Source organism: Pezoporus flaviventris, unplaced genomic scaffold (genome assembly GCF_033815535.1).
Source record: "Pezoporus flaviventris isolate CSIRO_AGI_PZ_B2104156 unplaced genomic scaffold, CSIRO_AGI_Pfla_v1 ptg000007l, whole genome shotgun sequence".
In the NCBI taxonomy this organism is placed as follows: Eukaryota; Metazoa; Chordata; class Aves; order Psittaciformes; family Psittacidae; genus Pezoporus; species Pezoporus flaviventris.
Genome location: NW_026892555.1, coordinates 24,773,100 through 24,791,185, shown reverse-complemented (window position 1 = coordinate 24,791,185; position 18,086 = coordinate 24,773,100). Strand labels below are relative to the sequence as shown.

Genomic DNA, 18,086 nt, shown 5'->3' with positions numbered 1-18,086 from the left:
CCTATAAGGTTTTCTAATTTCCTGAAAGTCCTTCGGTATTCTCATCATCCAAAATCTCTTTCGTGACCCATTTTCTGCCAGCAGCCCCTTGGGATCAACTGTCCCAGAGGACACCACATATGTCTGGAAAAGGAGGGACAACAGCATGAAGTTGTCACAGACTGCTTCACACATCTCACCACTCTGTACTCGAGCAAGGGTACCCTCACATTTAAAATGAAGAATATTTCCCAAAGACTGTGTTTTTGAAATTCGATTTTTTGCAAACTTAAATCTACCAGTCAGAAATCTTACATTTTTTGGTTAGTTTCATTACAATTACCATCAAAGTTGCTTGTGGTCAGGCCTATGGTAAGAGGAAAAGGGCAATGACCTGGAGAGGTGAAATCCCTCCTCCAAGATGAAATGTTAGGCCAACAGCCAAGGAGAAGCAGAACCATGTGTCCTTTCAGCACAGAGTCCCATCAATAGGACATCCTGCCTTCTCCGCGGTGACAGTTTCTACTATGTACTTTTTCCTAATGCTCATGAAGAGTCTTATGTATCAGTAAGCAACACACTCATCAGTTATTACCTCATCATTAAGAAGCTGTCCTCTAAAGAGGTTTTTTTTTTGTGGCAAATGTTTTCCGTCAGAGATATCTTGGTCTCAAAATCTGAACTTGGCTTGGGGGTGTTTACTATTTTGGCATACTGAACAATGCTGGAATGTGAAAGTTACATGTAAATGGGGAGGAATCTGAAATGTGAATTAAAACCCCTGTTGTTGAAGCTGTCCAATTTGTCAATTATTATATCCTTTTTCATTCTTAGGAAACATGGTGCAGTAACTTTGTCAGAGATGGGCAACCAAAATTTTATTTGCCTGCTTGTATACATATCAGTTCACAAAATACTTTGTACAAATCCCTATGTGACTTTTTTTTGTTTTCTTATGCTAACTGCTCTCCTGCTTTTTTTCCTTAATCATGAAGATTAATGCCAGTAACCAAGTAATAACAAGCTAGTGTCTGCAGACAGTGGGGAAAATAACATTTTATTAAGAAAGCAAGTTGCTTAAGAGCTTATTACACAAAAGCAAAGAAGAAAAATATTTTTAAGATTTAGAAAAATGCCTTTAATTGAACTTAGAGTCGCTGGGTTACAGCAGGCATTTAGGGTAACTTTTCATGTATGGATGTGAGACTGATCTAAGTTCCCTGGTAAATAACAGCTTACACATGAACAACAGGACTTTTAAACATGAAAATATGCAAGCTTAATGGTCTACCCTGCCATTAAGGTCTATAGATTTATAGAGGTTATTTCATCAATAAGAGAAAAGACAGTTTAATGTGGAAAAAGTCAAGAAGGCATTTAGAAGCTTATGTGAAACACATTGCATCGCAGGCACCCACTGAACTGAATTCTTACTCAAGCATAGACAGTGGTGTGCAGAGTGCGCAGGGCAATTGCCAGTATCCTTCTAAGTGACAGCAGGGATAGGACTCCCATGATAATTTCCTTTCTTAACAAGGACACAACAAAGAAGAAGTCCATTTTTCTCAGAACAGTTCTTATTAAAAAAGGAACTAGAACCAAACCAAAGCCGGGAATAAGTGAGTCAAATTTGTCACACATGTCCTCGCCTCTCCTGGACAAAAGGTTATACCTAAGTCTGCCATTTGCTTGATTTGGCATTACGATTTGAGCCTTTCAAGTTTTTCATCTTGTGTCTTTGGAAGCTTATGAGCTTCTTGATCATTACAGGCTTTGATCCTTGCACATTACTCTTGCTTTTTCTTAGTTTTCACCTTCTACTTTACCAGTTCTGGTATGACACCAAAGTGCCCACTTGTCTCCACCCTCCAGCTGTGTATAGCAATTTTAGGGGAATCTGCAGAATATTGGGGTATTTCTCCAATCAACCACATATTGCCCTATGTTTTGCCCCTATTTTAGAGCTTACTTGCATATAATCTTAGTTATTTAAATTGCCAGTTAGGCTTTACCACTTGAATGACAGAGGTACGTTGGTGATGGGATATTTACCACAATCCAATTAATAGGTAAATTGTGCAAAATCCCTATACATAGTCTGGGGTTCGTTGCCTCAGTTTTGGATGTTTGAAATGTTTCCTTAGTCTATATGGTTGCTGTGGTGGTGTCTGAGAGATCATCTGGTTCCCAGAAGTCTGAATAGCAGTCTACAATAAGGAGGTAGTTCGTGTGGTTTGTGGTGAGGATTTCAATTCCTGTTGTGCTTGAAGGTCTGTTGGGAAAATTGCATGTCTTCAATTCAATGCCATGCTTTTTGAACTTCTTAAAAAATGGTTTGTGTCAGCTCCATTTGCTTGTGTTTGGGTGTGACTTTATTACATATCTTTTGTTAGGAAGAAGAGAGAATTTTTGAATCTGTATTCTCTTGCAAATTCTTGGCTTTTACTTCCTTTTACCCATTATCACAAGAATTTCATTTTTGAGAGCTGATGCTCACATAAATCAGATATTTTATTGCAGTAGAAAATGTTTTTTTCTTTATCCAGCCCCCTTTTTGCACTTAGTGATAGGATATTTTATTGCATAGAGCATTTTTGTGGACTGAAATCCTTTTGGAGAGCCTTTCAGAATCAAACCTGTCAATCTGCTATCACGGTCTCCTGCTGACCTGCCAAGGTGTTGCCAGCTGCAATGCTTGCCCCTTAAAATCAGCACAATTATGTCTTCCATCCTGTTTTCATTATTCCAAAACAGGCAAAGCTTTTTATGACACTATTGAAGCTGACACTCAATGGTACCATGCTTTGCATGTTAAAATACCTAGTGGGAATCACTGCTGTGCAATGATCAGGTGGTGTGTGTTCAGGGATTCTCTTTTCTTCTCACTGGGAAGGATAATGCTCTGAACTTCCACCTGTAACCTAGAGATCATCCACTACCATAAAAGACTTGCCCGAAAGACAAATTAATCCTGTTACTTTTTTGGCAGCTGGTGCTTATGAGCAATGTTTTTGTGTCTATTTCAGATTCTCTAGTTGCATGCTTGCCTGTCAGGTAGAAAACCAGAAAATGCTACTGAAAATATTGATAACTTTTACAGGTCACACATGATCCTGCTTATTTCTGTTTACAGAGCTAGATGTGTTGAAGATTAACATAACTATTTCTTGGAATATACATAAAAAACTTTATAAGTAGATGTAATATCTTTCACCAGATCAAATAACATAAATAGGAAAAGTAGAAGACCCTAACAACTGACAGACTTTTCCTCAAGTCCGAAACAGGAACAGCAGAAATCCAAGCAGCTGTGCTGCACACTGAATTAGGTCTCTCTTAGACCTAATTTTCCTAAGGAAAAGAGAGACATGGGTCACAACCTGTAGAAAATTGAAAGCTCGCTAGAATTAGTTTAATGGTACCTGCTTACAAAGCCAGCATTTCAGCTGGGCTTGTGATTGCTGATATCCAATATATTTATACATAAATATTAATTTTATTACTTGCTGGTACCTGTGAGTTTCTGACCTTCATCTGACATCCTTCAGAAATCATTCTATGTTTTGAGCTAAACAAGCTTGGTCTGAATTGACTAAGTATTTCCAGAGAGAAATATCCCTGTTGTACTAAAACCATCTTCCGATGACCAAGATGAACATTTACAGCCTTCTCTAAACCACCTGCAGTGTTTCCTTCAAAACCCTGTGTACTTTTTTCAATACATGTGTTCACCTAATAAAAGATATTTGCTGTCTGAAAACCTTGTCTTTCCTAAGTTTGCGGATCATGCAACATAATGACTATGATTTTCCTTTTATGCTAACTTGAATAAAGGATAATTTCCCTTATGGTTTACTTATATTTCCTTTTTATTTCAGTTGCGTGTGAAGACTGATCAAGACAGTTATCTGTTAAACCATTCTTGCAATCCAGAATTCCTGCCAGGTTGATTTCCAGGAATTTTCAGAATTTTTAAAGAAATTAGTTCAGTTTTTAGTCTTCAAACCCAAGAGACTTTTTTTCAGCTTTATGTTTCTTTCATTCCACAGGAATCATTAAAACAGGTAAACATAGTTTCAGTCAACAACCCATTAGTCTTTTTGAATGCCAGGAAATTTCATGCTGACCTGACAAAGATAATGCAAAAGGATAACAGGAGCAGCGGGGCATGTGAAGATGTAAACAAGGTAGGATATGCTATATGTTTGAGTAATTATGGTGATAGTGTTGAAGACCTTGATTTCTTTCCTTATATTTCATAGAAAATGTAATCAGATATTGAAACAGATATAAAAAGGTAAATGATTAATTTAGAATAGGATAAAGTTAATACTTGTCTTAATCAGATTAGATAAGGATTGTTTTCTAATTATTAATTGAAAAGAATATCTTTGCTATTTCTATATATGATTTTGTAAGAACCATTAAAGCACTGATCTGAAACTCTTCTGGCAGAACTTACATAACTTCAGTTAACATAAGGTGGTAATTTTGAAAAGACAATGAGTAGCTACATATCTGCTTGAATAAGATGTGATTTTTTTTTTTGCTGGAGAGCAACTTCGTCTACTGGAAAGTGTCCATGCCCAAGGCAGGGGGTTGGAACTGGATGATCTCTAAGATCCCTTTCAACCCATACATTCTGTGATTCTAGGATTCAACAATTTATGTCTACCACCTCTCCTGTCTCTTGCCAAAAAGTTGTGCTACCCATACCTCCTTTGATGAGTGGCTTCTCCACTATTTTCAGAAATTCAGCTCAAAGATTATTCCTTGGTTCTGCCAGGCTAACTGATTAGGATTAGTATGATAACAAACTTCTAAACAGAGAAATTACTTAGGGTTTTCATGGAAATAATTTATGAATTAATTTGATAAGTCTAATAAGTTAATTTAATAAGTTACTATATAAGTTACTTAGGAAGGAGATTTTATCCTTTGTCTCTTCTGTAAGGTTCTTGGCAATACAGATGTCTGAAATACCGTGCATGCATTTTTTCTTGTGAAATAAAGGTCTTTCTGTAGCACACAATGGGAATGAAAAAATTTCACTTTGGATTTTGTTTCCATGCTGTATTTCTGGTTTTAACTCATATCTCTACAGAAAACTTAAAATTCATATTGAAGTAATTATAAAGAGTTTACCCAGATAAAGCAGATAAAGTCAATTCTTTAATAAATTTTCATGTCAAAAAAGTCCTTACCAAAATATTAGTGTAGCAGATGAGATTATAGCAAGTAGAAAATGAATCAAAAGTTAATCTTATAAAATCACTGGCTAGAATTTATCTTTCCAACTTCTTTGCCGTCTTTTGACCCATCTCTTAATCAACCCCTGCTTCTCCAAAAGCACCATGTTTATAATATGCTTTCTAGTGGATCCAAACGTGAAAGTTTGAGTCATCTAAAAAGAAAAGTGGAATATCAGTTTGATATAACTTTAGAAGAACAACTGAGATACATATTCAGCAAATCTTCTGTATCTAATAGGCTATTGCATAAAACATGATTTTGATGAGGAGTTAACTTTGATATCGAGAAACAGAATGCTTATATATTGAATTGATTTTTCTCTGGTTACTATGCCAGACTGGTTTTCCTTGTTATGTTAATAGTTTGTTGCTTTTATTTCAGAGTGAGCAGAACACATTGCTGTGTTCATTTTCCAATGGAAGTTGTCATGGTGAGTTTATTATCTATAAATGATATTAAAATGAAAATGGATGTAAGCATGAAAAATGGCTCTATGCTTTTCTATTTATTTATGGGTGAACTCAAGAAGTTTAGAAACTAGTATTTTCAGTTAGACCTAAATGAATGAAGCATGAATGCTAAACAGTGTTGTACTCTTTTAAACTAGTGGGTCTTTTTATTCTGTTGACTGACTTTTTAAGATTTAAAAAGCAGGGAACCCAGAAGAATACCTTTTCTACAGGAGTCCCTGCTTATTAGTCACAGTGTGCATACTGAAATGGGTATGCCACAGACTGGTCTTCAGACCAAGGCCGAAGAAGCTGTTTTGCTAAGCACTGATTTTTGCATTCAGAGTGGCTCTTGAATATTAGTATGTAAAAGTAAAAAAAAGGATAAGGTTAGAGCCGTGTTAAGTCTTTGTGATCTTTAAAGCCACTGAGGAGAAAAATCTCATGAAATGTCAGCTGACTTATCAGTGACACGATGGGCACCCGTATTGTACAGTGTATCAGTGTAGTATAAAGAAAAAACATAAGGGCTCGCTTTCAACTAAGGATTAAGCTGAGTAATTCCAGTTTTCTCACCCTTTGTAACACTTAAATCAAACCAGAGCCCATACATTCCCATGGTAGAGCTACAACTACCTATTGCACAAGGTACTTTATACAGATGACTTTATTGTGGATGGAATTAAAACACTGTGTTTATCTAAAATACTTACAAGCATTAAGGCCACAGTAGAGAATCAGATTTGGAGGCTGTTGTCTGAATGTTTACATTTATTAACTAGACTCTTGACATTTTTATGATACTACAGTGTTTAATTTACTTAGGGGTGACAGAGTGCTTTGCTGAAAAAAATCGCAACATAGTGATACTGAAGACTGTATAGCAATACACTGTAAAATACTAAAAAAGCGCACAACACCTTATGCATAAGAAAATCTTGCCAGTACATGCTTCAACCTTGTTCTTTTAGATCAACTGGTTTCTCACATTACCAAAGTGACAGACAGCACAAGGCCTCTTTTCTGATTGCTTAAGGCCTGCCTTGAGGACTTTGCTTTATAGTTCCTTGCACCAACCAGTCTTTGGTGACTGTTCTAGGGGACTTTAGAATAAAAAACAGAGAGAAAAAAGAAAAATCCCTATAAAACCAAAATGTAGGGCTTCAATTTTCAGGAAGGAGGGGAGCAGGAGGACACAATCCTTACAGCAGTCATCCTGGAAAGTGTAGCAACTTAACGTCTTTGTCGAAATCTTCCCTTTCCCCCCTCTGGGAAATCCTGATTTGCTGTTGGTCTGAGTTAGCACTGAATTAAACTGCTGCTGCTGCCCCTGCCACTGGTTCAGAGAGGAAGCAGATCTGTACCTCCCTCCCCATACAGAAACCAGGAAGTCTTTCCTGCAACACAGGATGCCACTTGGGTGGGGAAGTAGCAGGAGTAATAGCAGAAAGACTGAGTTCTTTTGTTTTAAAGGGAGAGGAGGCATGTAGAAATTATTATGAGTAGCATAGCAGATCTCATAAATCCTTTCCAGGCTTCCATCACAGTAATGTCAGGCAGGAGGTTTCCTTTAAAATTTAGTATTTCTGCTTAGTATGTATCTATTAATGTACATTAGACAATACAAAGACAGTAAATCTCCAGAGGTGCAAGTCCAGAAGGCTCTGGCTTCAGACTACTGTCAGAAAGGAATTAGCATCGACTATAAATCTATACCATGGGGATATCCTAAGTCCTCTCAAGAGTTTAAAATCTTTACCTCTGCTCTGTCAAAACCTGTTCTTACATTCAGAATTCCTTTCCTTAATATGTTTGGGATTTTTTTAGTTTTGTGTATTATGATAACTAGCATTTGTTGACAGAACAATGTAAATAAGGTGTGCATTATTTTCTAGTTTTCCCTTTATGAAAGCCAGGAATCATATCTCTGTGTGCTAGTTCAGTATACATTTAGTACAGAGTGTTCTTAGTTTTAGTACAAGATGGCCTGAGATTGAAGAATGAGTGAAAGACCTTAGCAAATCTTGCCAACATCTTTCCAACTTGTGATAGTATATAAAAAATAAACCAAACAAAATCCATCATAGTAATAGCTTAAGAAAATGAAACACTCTACATATTTTTCTTCCTTACAGGCAAATATTAGTTAAGCCATAGCAGATGTTTGGATATTACAGAAATGAATGTGATATTAAGAGATATATTGTCTGTGTGCCCCATACAAACTTTTCTGAAGAAGACATTATCCTGAGTCATTTAGAAATTAAAATCTGAAGAAGCAATTCTTTAATTCTTGACAGTCTAGTCCTGTCTAAAAAAATCTCATTAATAATATGTTCTACCCACCGTCATTTCATCCCGTTGCTCTGAAGATCCCTCATTTTGATTCTAAAATGTGCCATTTGTTAAAGTTTGGGCCTATTTTGTTAAACTATCATTATTCTTATATGCATTTCTTGACTACTCTCCCTTTTAATTGAAGTATTTCATTTATCAAATGTGTAGGTGAATCGTTGCAGTCATGTCACAGTGAGCAACGTGTTTTGATATTAGATTGCAGTGGGCTGAATTTCTTTGACTACACTGGAGTCTCAGTGCTGCTTCAGGTATTTATGACATCACACAGATTTTGTGCATAAAAATATCATTTACATGTATGAGTTATTAGGACCAGCTACAGTCACCTCACCTATGCTCGTAGATAAACATGCAACTTGTGGAAAACATGAACACAGATTTCATATTAAACTAGAACGTGTTAATATTTAAAATTACATTAAAAGTAATTCTAAAGTTTTTAGGTGACATTCAGTGCAAGTGAAAGTATCTGTATGTAGTGGACAAAAGGACCAGGGGGTGTTGGTTCATGGCTGAATACATATGAGCCAGCAGCATGCCCAGTCATCCATTCTGGCCAGGATCAGAAATAGCGTGGCTGGCAGGAGTAGAGCAATGATCATCCCCGTGTACTCGGCACTGGTGAGGCCACACCTTGTATACTGTGTTCACTTTTGGGCCCGTCACTACAAGAGTGATATTGAGGTGCTGGAGCAAGTCCAGAGAAGCGCAACAAAGCTGGTGAAGGGCCTGGAGCACAAGTCTGAAGAGAGGTGGCTGAGGGAACTGAGGTTGTTCAGTCTGGAGGAAAGGAGGCTCATGGGGGGGGCTTATCTCTCTCTACAGCTACCGGAAAGGGGGTTGTAGTGAGGTGGGGGCCAGTCTCTGCTCCCGAGTAACAGGTGACAGGACAAGAGGAAATATCCTCAATTTGTGCCAGAGGAGATTTAGACTGGATATTAGGAAAAATTTCTTTACCAAAAGGGTTGTCAACCCTGGGACAGGCTGCCCAGGAAGTGGTTGGGTCACCACCCCAAAGATATTTAAAAGACGTGTAGATGTGCTTAGGGACATGGTTTAGTGGTGGACTTGGCAGTGTTGGGTTACTGATTGGACTTCATGGTCTTAATGGTGTTTTCCAACCTAAATGAGTCTGTCTCTACATAATCAGTGGTTCTATATAGTGGGTAAAAAAATATGCTCATAAGCTATTCTTTATGTTTCCATTGGGTCTGGCATTTAATAGTTGTGCAGTGGGTACAGATTTAAGTGGGTATGCAAATTTTGGGTCATATAATATTTTTGAGTAAGGCAGAAGACTAGATTTGGCATTAGGTCTCAGCCCCCTGCTTCCAGAAGATCTTGAGACCTCAGAATTAACTGCACGTTATGTCAAAGAAGTATTTGACTATGAGAGGTAAAGTTGGGAGTGCGGTGCCTGAGTGAATGAGTGGTCCAAAACTGAGTTACTCAGAGGAGAAACACGCTCAAGGTGTAGTTGCTGTTACATTCTTTCACTGCTGCTAAAGTTGAAGGGATTTTTATACTTACTTGGGCTTTGGTTTGTTTTTAAAATAGGGTGTTCTGACTTGTTTCTCATGTAATTTCTCCTCTCAGAATTGTTCCACTTTACATGGCTTATTTAAACATTTTTTGAAGCAGGGTCTGCTTTGGGTGTTCCTTATCTGCCAGAAAAAGGCCCTCCTCTGATTAAAGGATTATTTTCAGATTTTTTTTTTACTTTATAGCTTATTGATTTTTTAGTTTCTGTGAAGCTGAACGTTTTTAAAGAAAGAATAGAAAACTTTCTGCAGATAGACTGCTGTGAGTCTCTATGTTTCCTAGGTGTGATTCCTGTTGTTGTGGACTGGTAGGTAAGCATATGGAGAGGAGGTGGGAAAACTTGCTGAAAAAAGGAACTGTGAAAAAAAGCTCTAAAAGCATAGTAAAAAATACAAAATTGTTAATCAAAGTCACATAAAATTCTCAGTAGAGTTGTAGAGTCCTTTGACGCGGGGGGAGGAAATTAGAGTGGGTTTGTGGTGTTACAATTATAGAAGAGCGCACTCTGGTGGCCACCGGCAGTATAGCTTCAACAGCAGAACTCTTCTCTGCCTGCTGTGAATATCATCTTTTTGCGTATTTTATTCTCTCTTGGTATTTTGAACAGGTTGGTTGTTTTTTTTTCCTAATTTCATGTTTTCACACATATAGATTTACATGGACTGTAAAAGCAGACACATCGATGTGTTGCTAGCGCACTGCAAAGGCAAGTATCAGCTTACAGAAAAAATCTGAACTTGACGGTTTATATATCCTCACTACCTTAGCAATGCTCACATGTTTATTTTATTGCAGCTTCCTTGATAAAAGCAATGCAGTACGGTGGAAATCTTGAATCTGAAACTCCTGTCTTCTTTGAATCTATTTCTTCAGCCATCGATGCCATTCAGATTCACAGGGTGAGACTTACAGGAGGGGTAGGTAATGTCTGGAGGGATTCTTGGATGCTCACAGCAATTGGACAACCCTTGGATTTCTTACAGCTACTTTACACAGCACCACACTGTTCTGACCGAAAGGCTTCTGGATCCTGAGCAAGTTTGTTTCAAGCTAATAAGCTTGTCTGTACCCTGCACTGTAGTGTGCTGTGTTGGGTCACTGGTGGAAAGGAGAGGAATTGCGTGAGGTATAAGGGAGAGCTAGAGGGAGAACTAAGACTTGGCTCAGAAATTGAGTCTTGAGGCCTGAACATACATTTGCTTGAACACATATTTACTTGCTCAGTAATACTTGCATTCCCTGTATAAAAGCCTGGATTTTCCTTATAAACCATGTGAGATTTTTCCATTGTAATCCCAGTGTAACTGAACGTGCATTACAAGTAGTGTGCTTTCCTTTCCCATGGTTCTATGTACAATTCCAAACATGGCTAGAGCTTGGCTCAGAGCCTTCTCCAAGAGACATTAAACACATCATGGTCTGTGGTTTTGTTTTTTTTCCCTCCACTTTATATTTTACTAATTAAATTAGAGTTGCCTATGGACAAAATCCCTTTTCATTGATTTATCCAGACAAGGTAAGTTGGCACATTGGTCTAGTGGGTTCACCAGAAAAACCTGTTCTATTCAGAGCTTTTCATAATTTCTCATTTTATTGCTCTGCAAAAAAAAAAATTTACTGAAATGGTAACTTCAGGGCAAAAATAGTGGGGATGACTATTGTATATATTGTCTGGGTCTGATTAGATGAATTAGGATGATTGTTGTGCTGTAAAATGTCTGCATTCTTTACAGGCATTAATTAACCTTCCTAACATTCTTGTAAGACAGTTATGTATTAGCATTCTCATTTTATGGGAATGGGACATGAACACACCAGGGCAAATTTTCAAAGTGAAAAGAGGGAGGTAGAGCGAGCTCAGAAGCCCACTTTTCTAGGAGCTGATGCTATGTTTTACCAGAGCTGCTAGGCAAGTCAAAACTCTGAATAGTGGCTTAGTGGATTAGTCTGAGGCACGCAGCCTCAAATTTTAAATGTAATTATGAACAACCTCTGTATGATGCTGATGCTTCTTCAGAGTATTCAAAGCATGTGCTTTGAGGGTTTTTTTTTTTAATATGTTCCTTCTGTTTAACACCTGAAAAAAAGATGAACAGGAATAGAAAGGCAGGGTGACCACAGTAGCAGTACCACTCTGTAACTAACACAGACGATCTTCCTCTTCCTCTGCCTTTTTAAGATGCTGGGGTGAGAAGGTATTTTGAGTATTTACATGAAAGAGAAATGGCAGAAAAAGATGGGATGGCATGGAAGAGGGGATGGGAGAGGAAAAGAGAGTGGAGTGGAGTGGAGTGAAATTGAGAGAAGGGGAGAAGAGAGGAGAGGAGAGGAGAGGAGAGGAGAGGAGAGGAGAGGAGAGGAGAGGAGAGGAGAGGAGAGGAGAGGAGAGGAGAGGAGAGGAGAGGAGAGGAGGAGAGGAAAAAAAAAAAAAAAGAATAGGAGGAAGGACTTGGATATTTATGGAAAGTGATTCATCCTAATTTAGATTCCAGTTTCCTCCCCACAGCAGGAAATAGTCTTTCACTGGCAGAAAAGCAGAGGCAAAAAAGGCTTTGTGGTTCCTTGTCATCTCTGCTGCTGTTTGCAAATGCAAAGGTGCTCTTGTCTATATCCTACAAGGATAATGTCATGTAATTCTCATTTTTATGTTGATCAGTTGTTAAGAAAGTCATCTGTTGCTTTTTGCAGCTTATCCTCATCATAAATAAATTATTTTTTGATTTAATATTTTTTATAATGGTGGCATTTTCAAGCTAGGACTGCTTCATCTGCTAATCCTACATTATATTCTAGGAAAACATTATAATGTATGTTTTTTTCTGTTTCTCCCAATTTAGAATTACAGCAAGTTCAGTGAACAGAGTGAAATGTGATGTCAACTCATTGAATATGGATAGTTTCATCTGCTCATATTCAGAATTAACTACACCACGGTTTCTCCTTAGTTTTTTTCTCCGAGGGATCTCATAGATGATCTTTTGTATGCCATATATATTTACTACATTCAGTAATGACAGAACTGCCATTCAGAAAACAAAAAATCTTTCAGCTGCCATCAGGCAGAGAATGTCCATGCAATTGTTCTATAGTAAGCTTATATAATATTTTTAAATAGATTTAGATACAAATTATTAAAAAGCAGACATGAGGTACAGGCTGTGTTTACCAGTGAGGTATATTCTTTTAAATATCTTCTATTGTAACATTAGTTGTAATATGCATCTGTAGTTTTGTGTATGGAATAGAGACATTATGAATTCTTAAAAGCATTGCGTTATATTTGGTACAGTACATGCAGGAAGCCATATACCAGTGCTGTGTCTAATGGCTTTACTTACCCTTTCTTCTGTTCGAGACAGCCATTTGCAATAGCAGCACCATATCACAGCTAACATACGCTTCTATTTTTTGTACTTGGTTTTGCATGCTTTTTAATGCCTGCCAAGGTCAGTGAAAGCACTGTATGTTCAGAAAAGGTGGATGTATGCTGGCTAAGTGCACTGGCTTGTCTCCCCCTTTAGAAGTTGTCAAAAGTTATTATTACAGTTTGCTACATTTTCAAAGCCACAGGTATCCTTTAGCTCAGATCAAAGAGAAAAATCTGGCAATATTTTTCCAAAACTTGTTCTTGTTTCCAGCATAGAGTAGTCTTCATTTCCAGTTAGAGCTGTGATTTGTTTGGTGTATGAAATCTTCAGCTGTGGCAGCTGAGGGATGACAGTGGAGAGATATAAAATGTCCCAATCCTGATGTGCAGTTCTATGTGCAAGCACACAAATGGGGTGGAAGAATTTAAGGTTTAAGTATTTGGCCTGTAAGTATGGATTGCTAGCAACCATATTAGATTGTGCTATCATATCAATATCATTTTATGTGGCAAGATGTGTGACTTTTTCTTTCTACCTTTGTAGATGGTACATGAACACTAGCAGTAAAAAGTAAGTTGAGAAAAAAAAAAATCAAAAAAATGAGAAAAGATGAAGTAGTCTTTTTCCTCACTGACTTAAAAAAGAACCTACAGAAGCTAAAAGGTTCGAATATGTCACAGCCATAACGGCCAGGTCAGTACTGCAGAGAGAAGTACAAGGATGCTTTTTGTAGCTGGAGTCTGCAGGCAATATCTGATGTTAAGAATCCTGTTTCAGCAGCAGTTAACATATCGGTGCTTGTCTGGACTCTCCTTCCTCTGTGCCCAAAGAAGCTACCTGCAGTAGATGAGGTGGCCCATGGAGTGATTTTCACATCTCTTCATAGTTGTGCTAAGGCTTTTCTTCTGGTCTTGGTGATGTCACAATGCTAGAAGACAATGGGAGAGAGCCATGGGAATTTTTACCCTTTCACTTATAGGTGACTCATGGAGTTATTTCCTGGTTTGTTCTGCAGATGACCAGAAGTGTTCTATATATGTTCTTCTGAGTCTGCTTTCATAATTGCTATTCAAAGGGTTTATTAATAACCATGAATTCTGTACATTGTCCTAGGTGCATTCATTCGGGAGGCTGTAGTTGATTGCAAATAATGCATTACATCCTTGGACTCAGTAACAGGCTATAACAATTGATTAATAACTTCCTCAAACAGTTTTAGTAATTTATTAACACTCTGGAAACTGTTTACAATGTATTTTAATTGTAGAAGCATCAATTTAATGTCACAGCTGAATGGAGATCTCAACTACAAAATGAATAAATGGTATCTTCTCTACTACATTTGGTATTTATTCTCTGACAGTTAAATGTTTTGTTTGGTTTTTTTTTCCCCTGAAAATTTACAGATAAATTGATTAATGAAATTATTAAAAATAGGGTCTTTAGCAAAGATAGCATCTACCAGGAGAGTTTCATTTTTTTTTTCTGAATGATCTTGTAAATGGAGCCACAGAGATACTTTTAAAATTCTTTGCAGTGTTAGCCTTAATGAAACCCTGTGCATCTCTGCATCAAATTAACAAAATGGCTTCTAATTTCCACTGCTTTCAATAGGCATAACTTTCCACAGCTAAATGGCTTTTTGGGTAGACATTTATTTCCCGTTAGTTCAAAGACCTTGTTATGGCACAGTGTCCTTTTGAAAATGATTTCATCAGTGTAAGATTTCAAAATGTCTTATTGCCGTGATTACTGCTTGATTGTCTCTCAGGGCAGAATCAGGGATGAAATACGTTTCTTCCCTTGAAACATTTAATCATAATTCTAAATTTTTTAACCTTTCAACTCTGGGTATTACGATACTTGTAATATTCCTGTACCTTATACAATTAGCCTGAATTTCTTTCTATTTTCAAGAATATACTTTGCTAACAAGATTTCCTTTCCAGAAAGTGTTACCACTTAGGGCAGCTGTTTCTCAACGGAACAGAGCATTCAAGGGACCCATGAAGATAGCCACCCTTTCAGTTGCTTCTAAACCAGCAGTAGTGAGTTTAAGATCTGTTGGACCAGAACTGCTTGAAAGAACCACAGTTAGGTGAGGGACGGTCATTTCTTTTTTTTACCATTGACCAAGAAAGGCAAATTACTACTGATGCAGTTTCTATTCCAACACCACCACTCCCCTGAGTGGCTGATGTTTACTAAAACTGGTGATTGTACGTTGCCAGTCTTCAAATGACCAGGATGCCATGCCATCAGATCTCATGCTAGAAACTGACCAACAGGTCACTCTGCTGATGGGCTGGGAGTTGCTTAGCATCTTTCCTGAGGTGCTCTGTAAATCTCTGGTGATGGTGTGTTTGCTTCACTAGCTTCACAAATTGACAATTGTCAACAACAACTGCTCAATTCTTTGATTTAAGGAAATGCCCTAGACCTTCTAGATTAAGTTTTGGAGTTTACAATCAATTTCAATCCTTAATGCTTCTCTGTATAAACCGTCCACTGGCTTCCTTCTGGCTATCACTAAAAGTTACTATGTAAACACATAGGAGCTTAGCCCAAAATATCCCAAACAGTTTCAATAGAATAGAGCAGAACAGAACAACATACTTCAATCATCTAGTCCAAATACCACTATTATAAATAACAGAATATTACAGAATAGAATAAACCACATTTATTCTTCTGATTCAGAAGTGTGAAGTGGGACAAACTCACCCTGCAGCAAAGAGACTGCAAAAAGTCTACTCCTCCTTACAGTGGTGCAGGTCCTGGTCTTGCTGTCCGCACTAAGGTGTGGTTTAATTATTATGGCCTCTTGAGGTAGCTCATTCATCTTTGTACCTTTCAGCCTTATTTTCTTGAACATGAGAATTTTCAGAGTAATGTGAAGTTTTATTAACTATGCTTGCATACCTAAGCTCGTGCTGTGATAGCAAAAATGGCAGAGCTCTGCAAAGTCACTCTGTTCTTATTGATTTCTAAAGGTGTGAGAAAAAGATGGCACTCTCCAGCAGAAGCTAAAGGAAGTCTCTCATTCAGTAATGGATTTCAACTCATGAAACCAAAGAGTTTACTACTCTGAGTAGTAAGAAATTCTGAAAATCTAGCCACTCACTTTGATTCCTATATGTATACTTAGGTGCTCAGATTTTACGTTCCTAAATTCAAATTGTATGAGTTGTCTAGCTTATGAAAGTAAATTATTCAGTTTTGCACATGTTGGTATATTTTCACTTCATTGGAAAACATTAATATAAGATTGTTCAAGACATGGCCCAGTATTTTCAAAGATGGTACATTTTCTTGATATGTTTAGGAATTTTTATCTAGATTTAGGAATTAATTCTAAATGTTATACATTATGTGAATTTAAGATGTGTTAATCAGTTTATATTAAAATGGGGATGTGATCATACGTTGCTTACAGAAGTTGTGTATCACATGTTCCAAAACAAAGTGAGCAATGAGGAAAAACAATAGAGTGCATACTCATGTTAAGAAATGAATATAGTGACTATTAAAAATTAGACATAAAATATGTAATAAGGAAAAGGCTGTTAACATTATATTTATGCAAATTTAATGTTCCTAATCCTCATCATATGTCTTTCATTTCAAAGGTTATTTGCCCTGATTCTGTGATTCAAGTGTCACAAGGTCTGGCTTTAGCTGCTTTGACATAATTTATTTGACAGCTCCATGTGTCATAAATATATAATGTAACAAGGAAAGGTATCTTCATTGTTGAATGAAAACATTAATGCGTCAATACCATGTATGAATACTGTCTGACATTTACTAGTTGCAAAAATAAAATATAAAGTATGTCTTGAAAATATGGCACTCCTATTTTGGGGAGATACTTTCTTTGTCTACAGAAAGTAGTATCTCATAAATAAATGAAGGAGTGCAGTTCCATAGAGGATGCTATGTGGTGCTTTCATCATTAAGATGGATTTTTAGTAAAGATCACATAATCTGTATGTTTCCATATGTTTTACAATGCCTTTAATTTTTTTCTTGTTCCAATTCTGTGCATTAGCATATGCTGCAATAAATTTATACAGAAATAAATTGGATTATGAGACAATTTACATGTAAAAGGAGGAAATGCCATCATTTCAATACTTAGCAGCCGATTTTTTTACATTCTGTACTAACCAGTCTGTAATGAGATATGTTGCCTTCTTCAACCTCAAAATGTATTCAATTTTGACAATGAAAGACGAGAAATTCCATTACATTCAGAAGTTTGATTTCCTTACAGTTCTTAGGGGAGTATGGCATCTAACAGACGTTTTTACCTCTGTAAGAGATATAAAAATCTTGGACCAAACTTTCCAATATTGTTACTATGCATGCACAGTTGTTTGAATATGTCTTTTTAAATTGTCATTTGCATCTACAGATGGTGCACCTCATATCCAATTTGTGCATACTGATGGTATTGCTTATATAGTCTATGGCTTACCTCAGTAGAGAGGAAATGATGGTCAATCTCTTTCCTCCACCCCACCCCACCCACCCCCAGAAACTTTGATGGCATTAATGGAAAACAGATTGCTATATCTTTAAAGCTTCTGCCTCTACTTTTTTGATTTTACAGTGGTTTACAAAAGTATAAACAATTTGTAGTACCATAAATTCCAAGCTAAATAATCTTAATGATATTCTTAATAATAAAGGCTATTTCCTAGAGCTGTGATTTTCAATTACATGCACACAATAAGAAATAAACCACTTTGGAGTGAGCTGGCTGAAAAAGAAAGTGTAATTAATTCTTTTTATTCCCAGAACAAGCACATAGAAGTCCAAGATCTGCTCTCACCAGGGACTTGAAAGTTAACATTAGGAGCAACTCCTTCCCTGATGGGAATCCTTTGGCTCCATGGCATTTCTGAAGAGTATGCATGCAAAAGCAGATAAATGGCTGTTTTATTATATTTTTTCTAGTGTGTTTTCCAATAAAGAAGTATTTTATGCTGGATACATTCAAGTAATTAAGAAGAATGAAGGGAGGGGCTCACAGCATTGCACAAATTGTCATAAAAGTCCATGTTGCTGCTCTGACTGACTCGGGACATTCACTTAAATTTCACAAAATATATCCCACTAGTTGGATACAAAA

The 18,086-nt window shown here is 37.0% G+C and overlaps 1 protein-coding gene across 2 annotated transcripts in view; it reads left to right on the top strand.

Annotated features, from left to right (window-relative positions):
• The window catches only part of SLC26A7 (solute carrier family 26 member 7), a 71,568-nt gene extending 58,256 nt beyond the window's left edge, over nt 1-13,312 (top strand). Inside the window, exons 13-18 of one of the 2 annotated variants that reach the window (XM_061448164.1) lie at nt 4,029-4,166; nt 5,614-5,662; nt 8,187-8,287; nt 10,233-10,287; nt 10,377-10,480; nt 12,419-13,312. In XM_061448164.1, coding sequence (XP_061304148.1) covers nt 4,029-4,166; nt 5,614-5,662; nt 8,187-8,287; nt 10,233-10,287; nt 10,377-10,480; nt 12,419-12,454 — 483 coding nt within the window. In that variant the 3' untranslated portion in view covers nt 12,455-13,312. Of the gene's footprint in view, nt 1-4,028; nt 4,167-5,613; nt 5,663-8,186; nt 8,288-10,232; nt 10,288-10,376; nt 11,251-12,418 lie in introns of those variants that run through there. The other variant, XM_061448163.1, reaches the window with a different exon arrangement.
• Nucleotides 13,313-18,086: the final 4,774 nt, after the last annotated feature.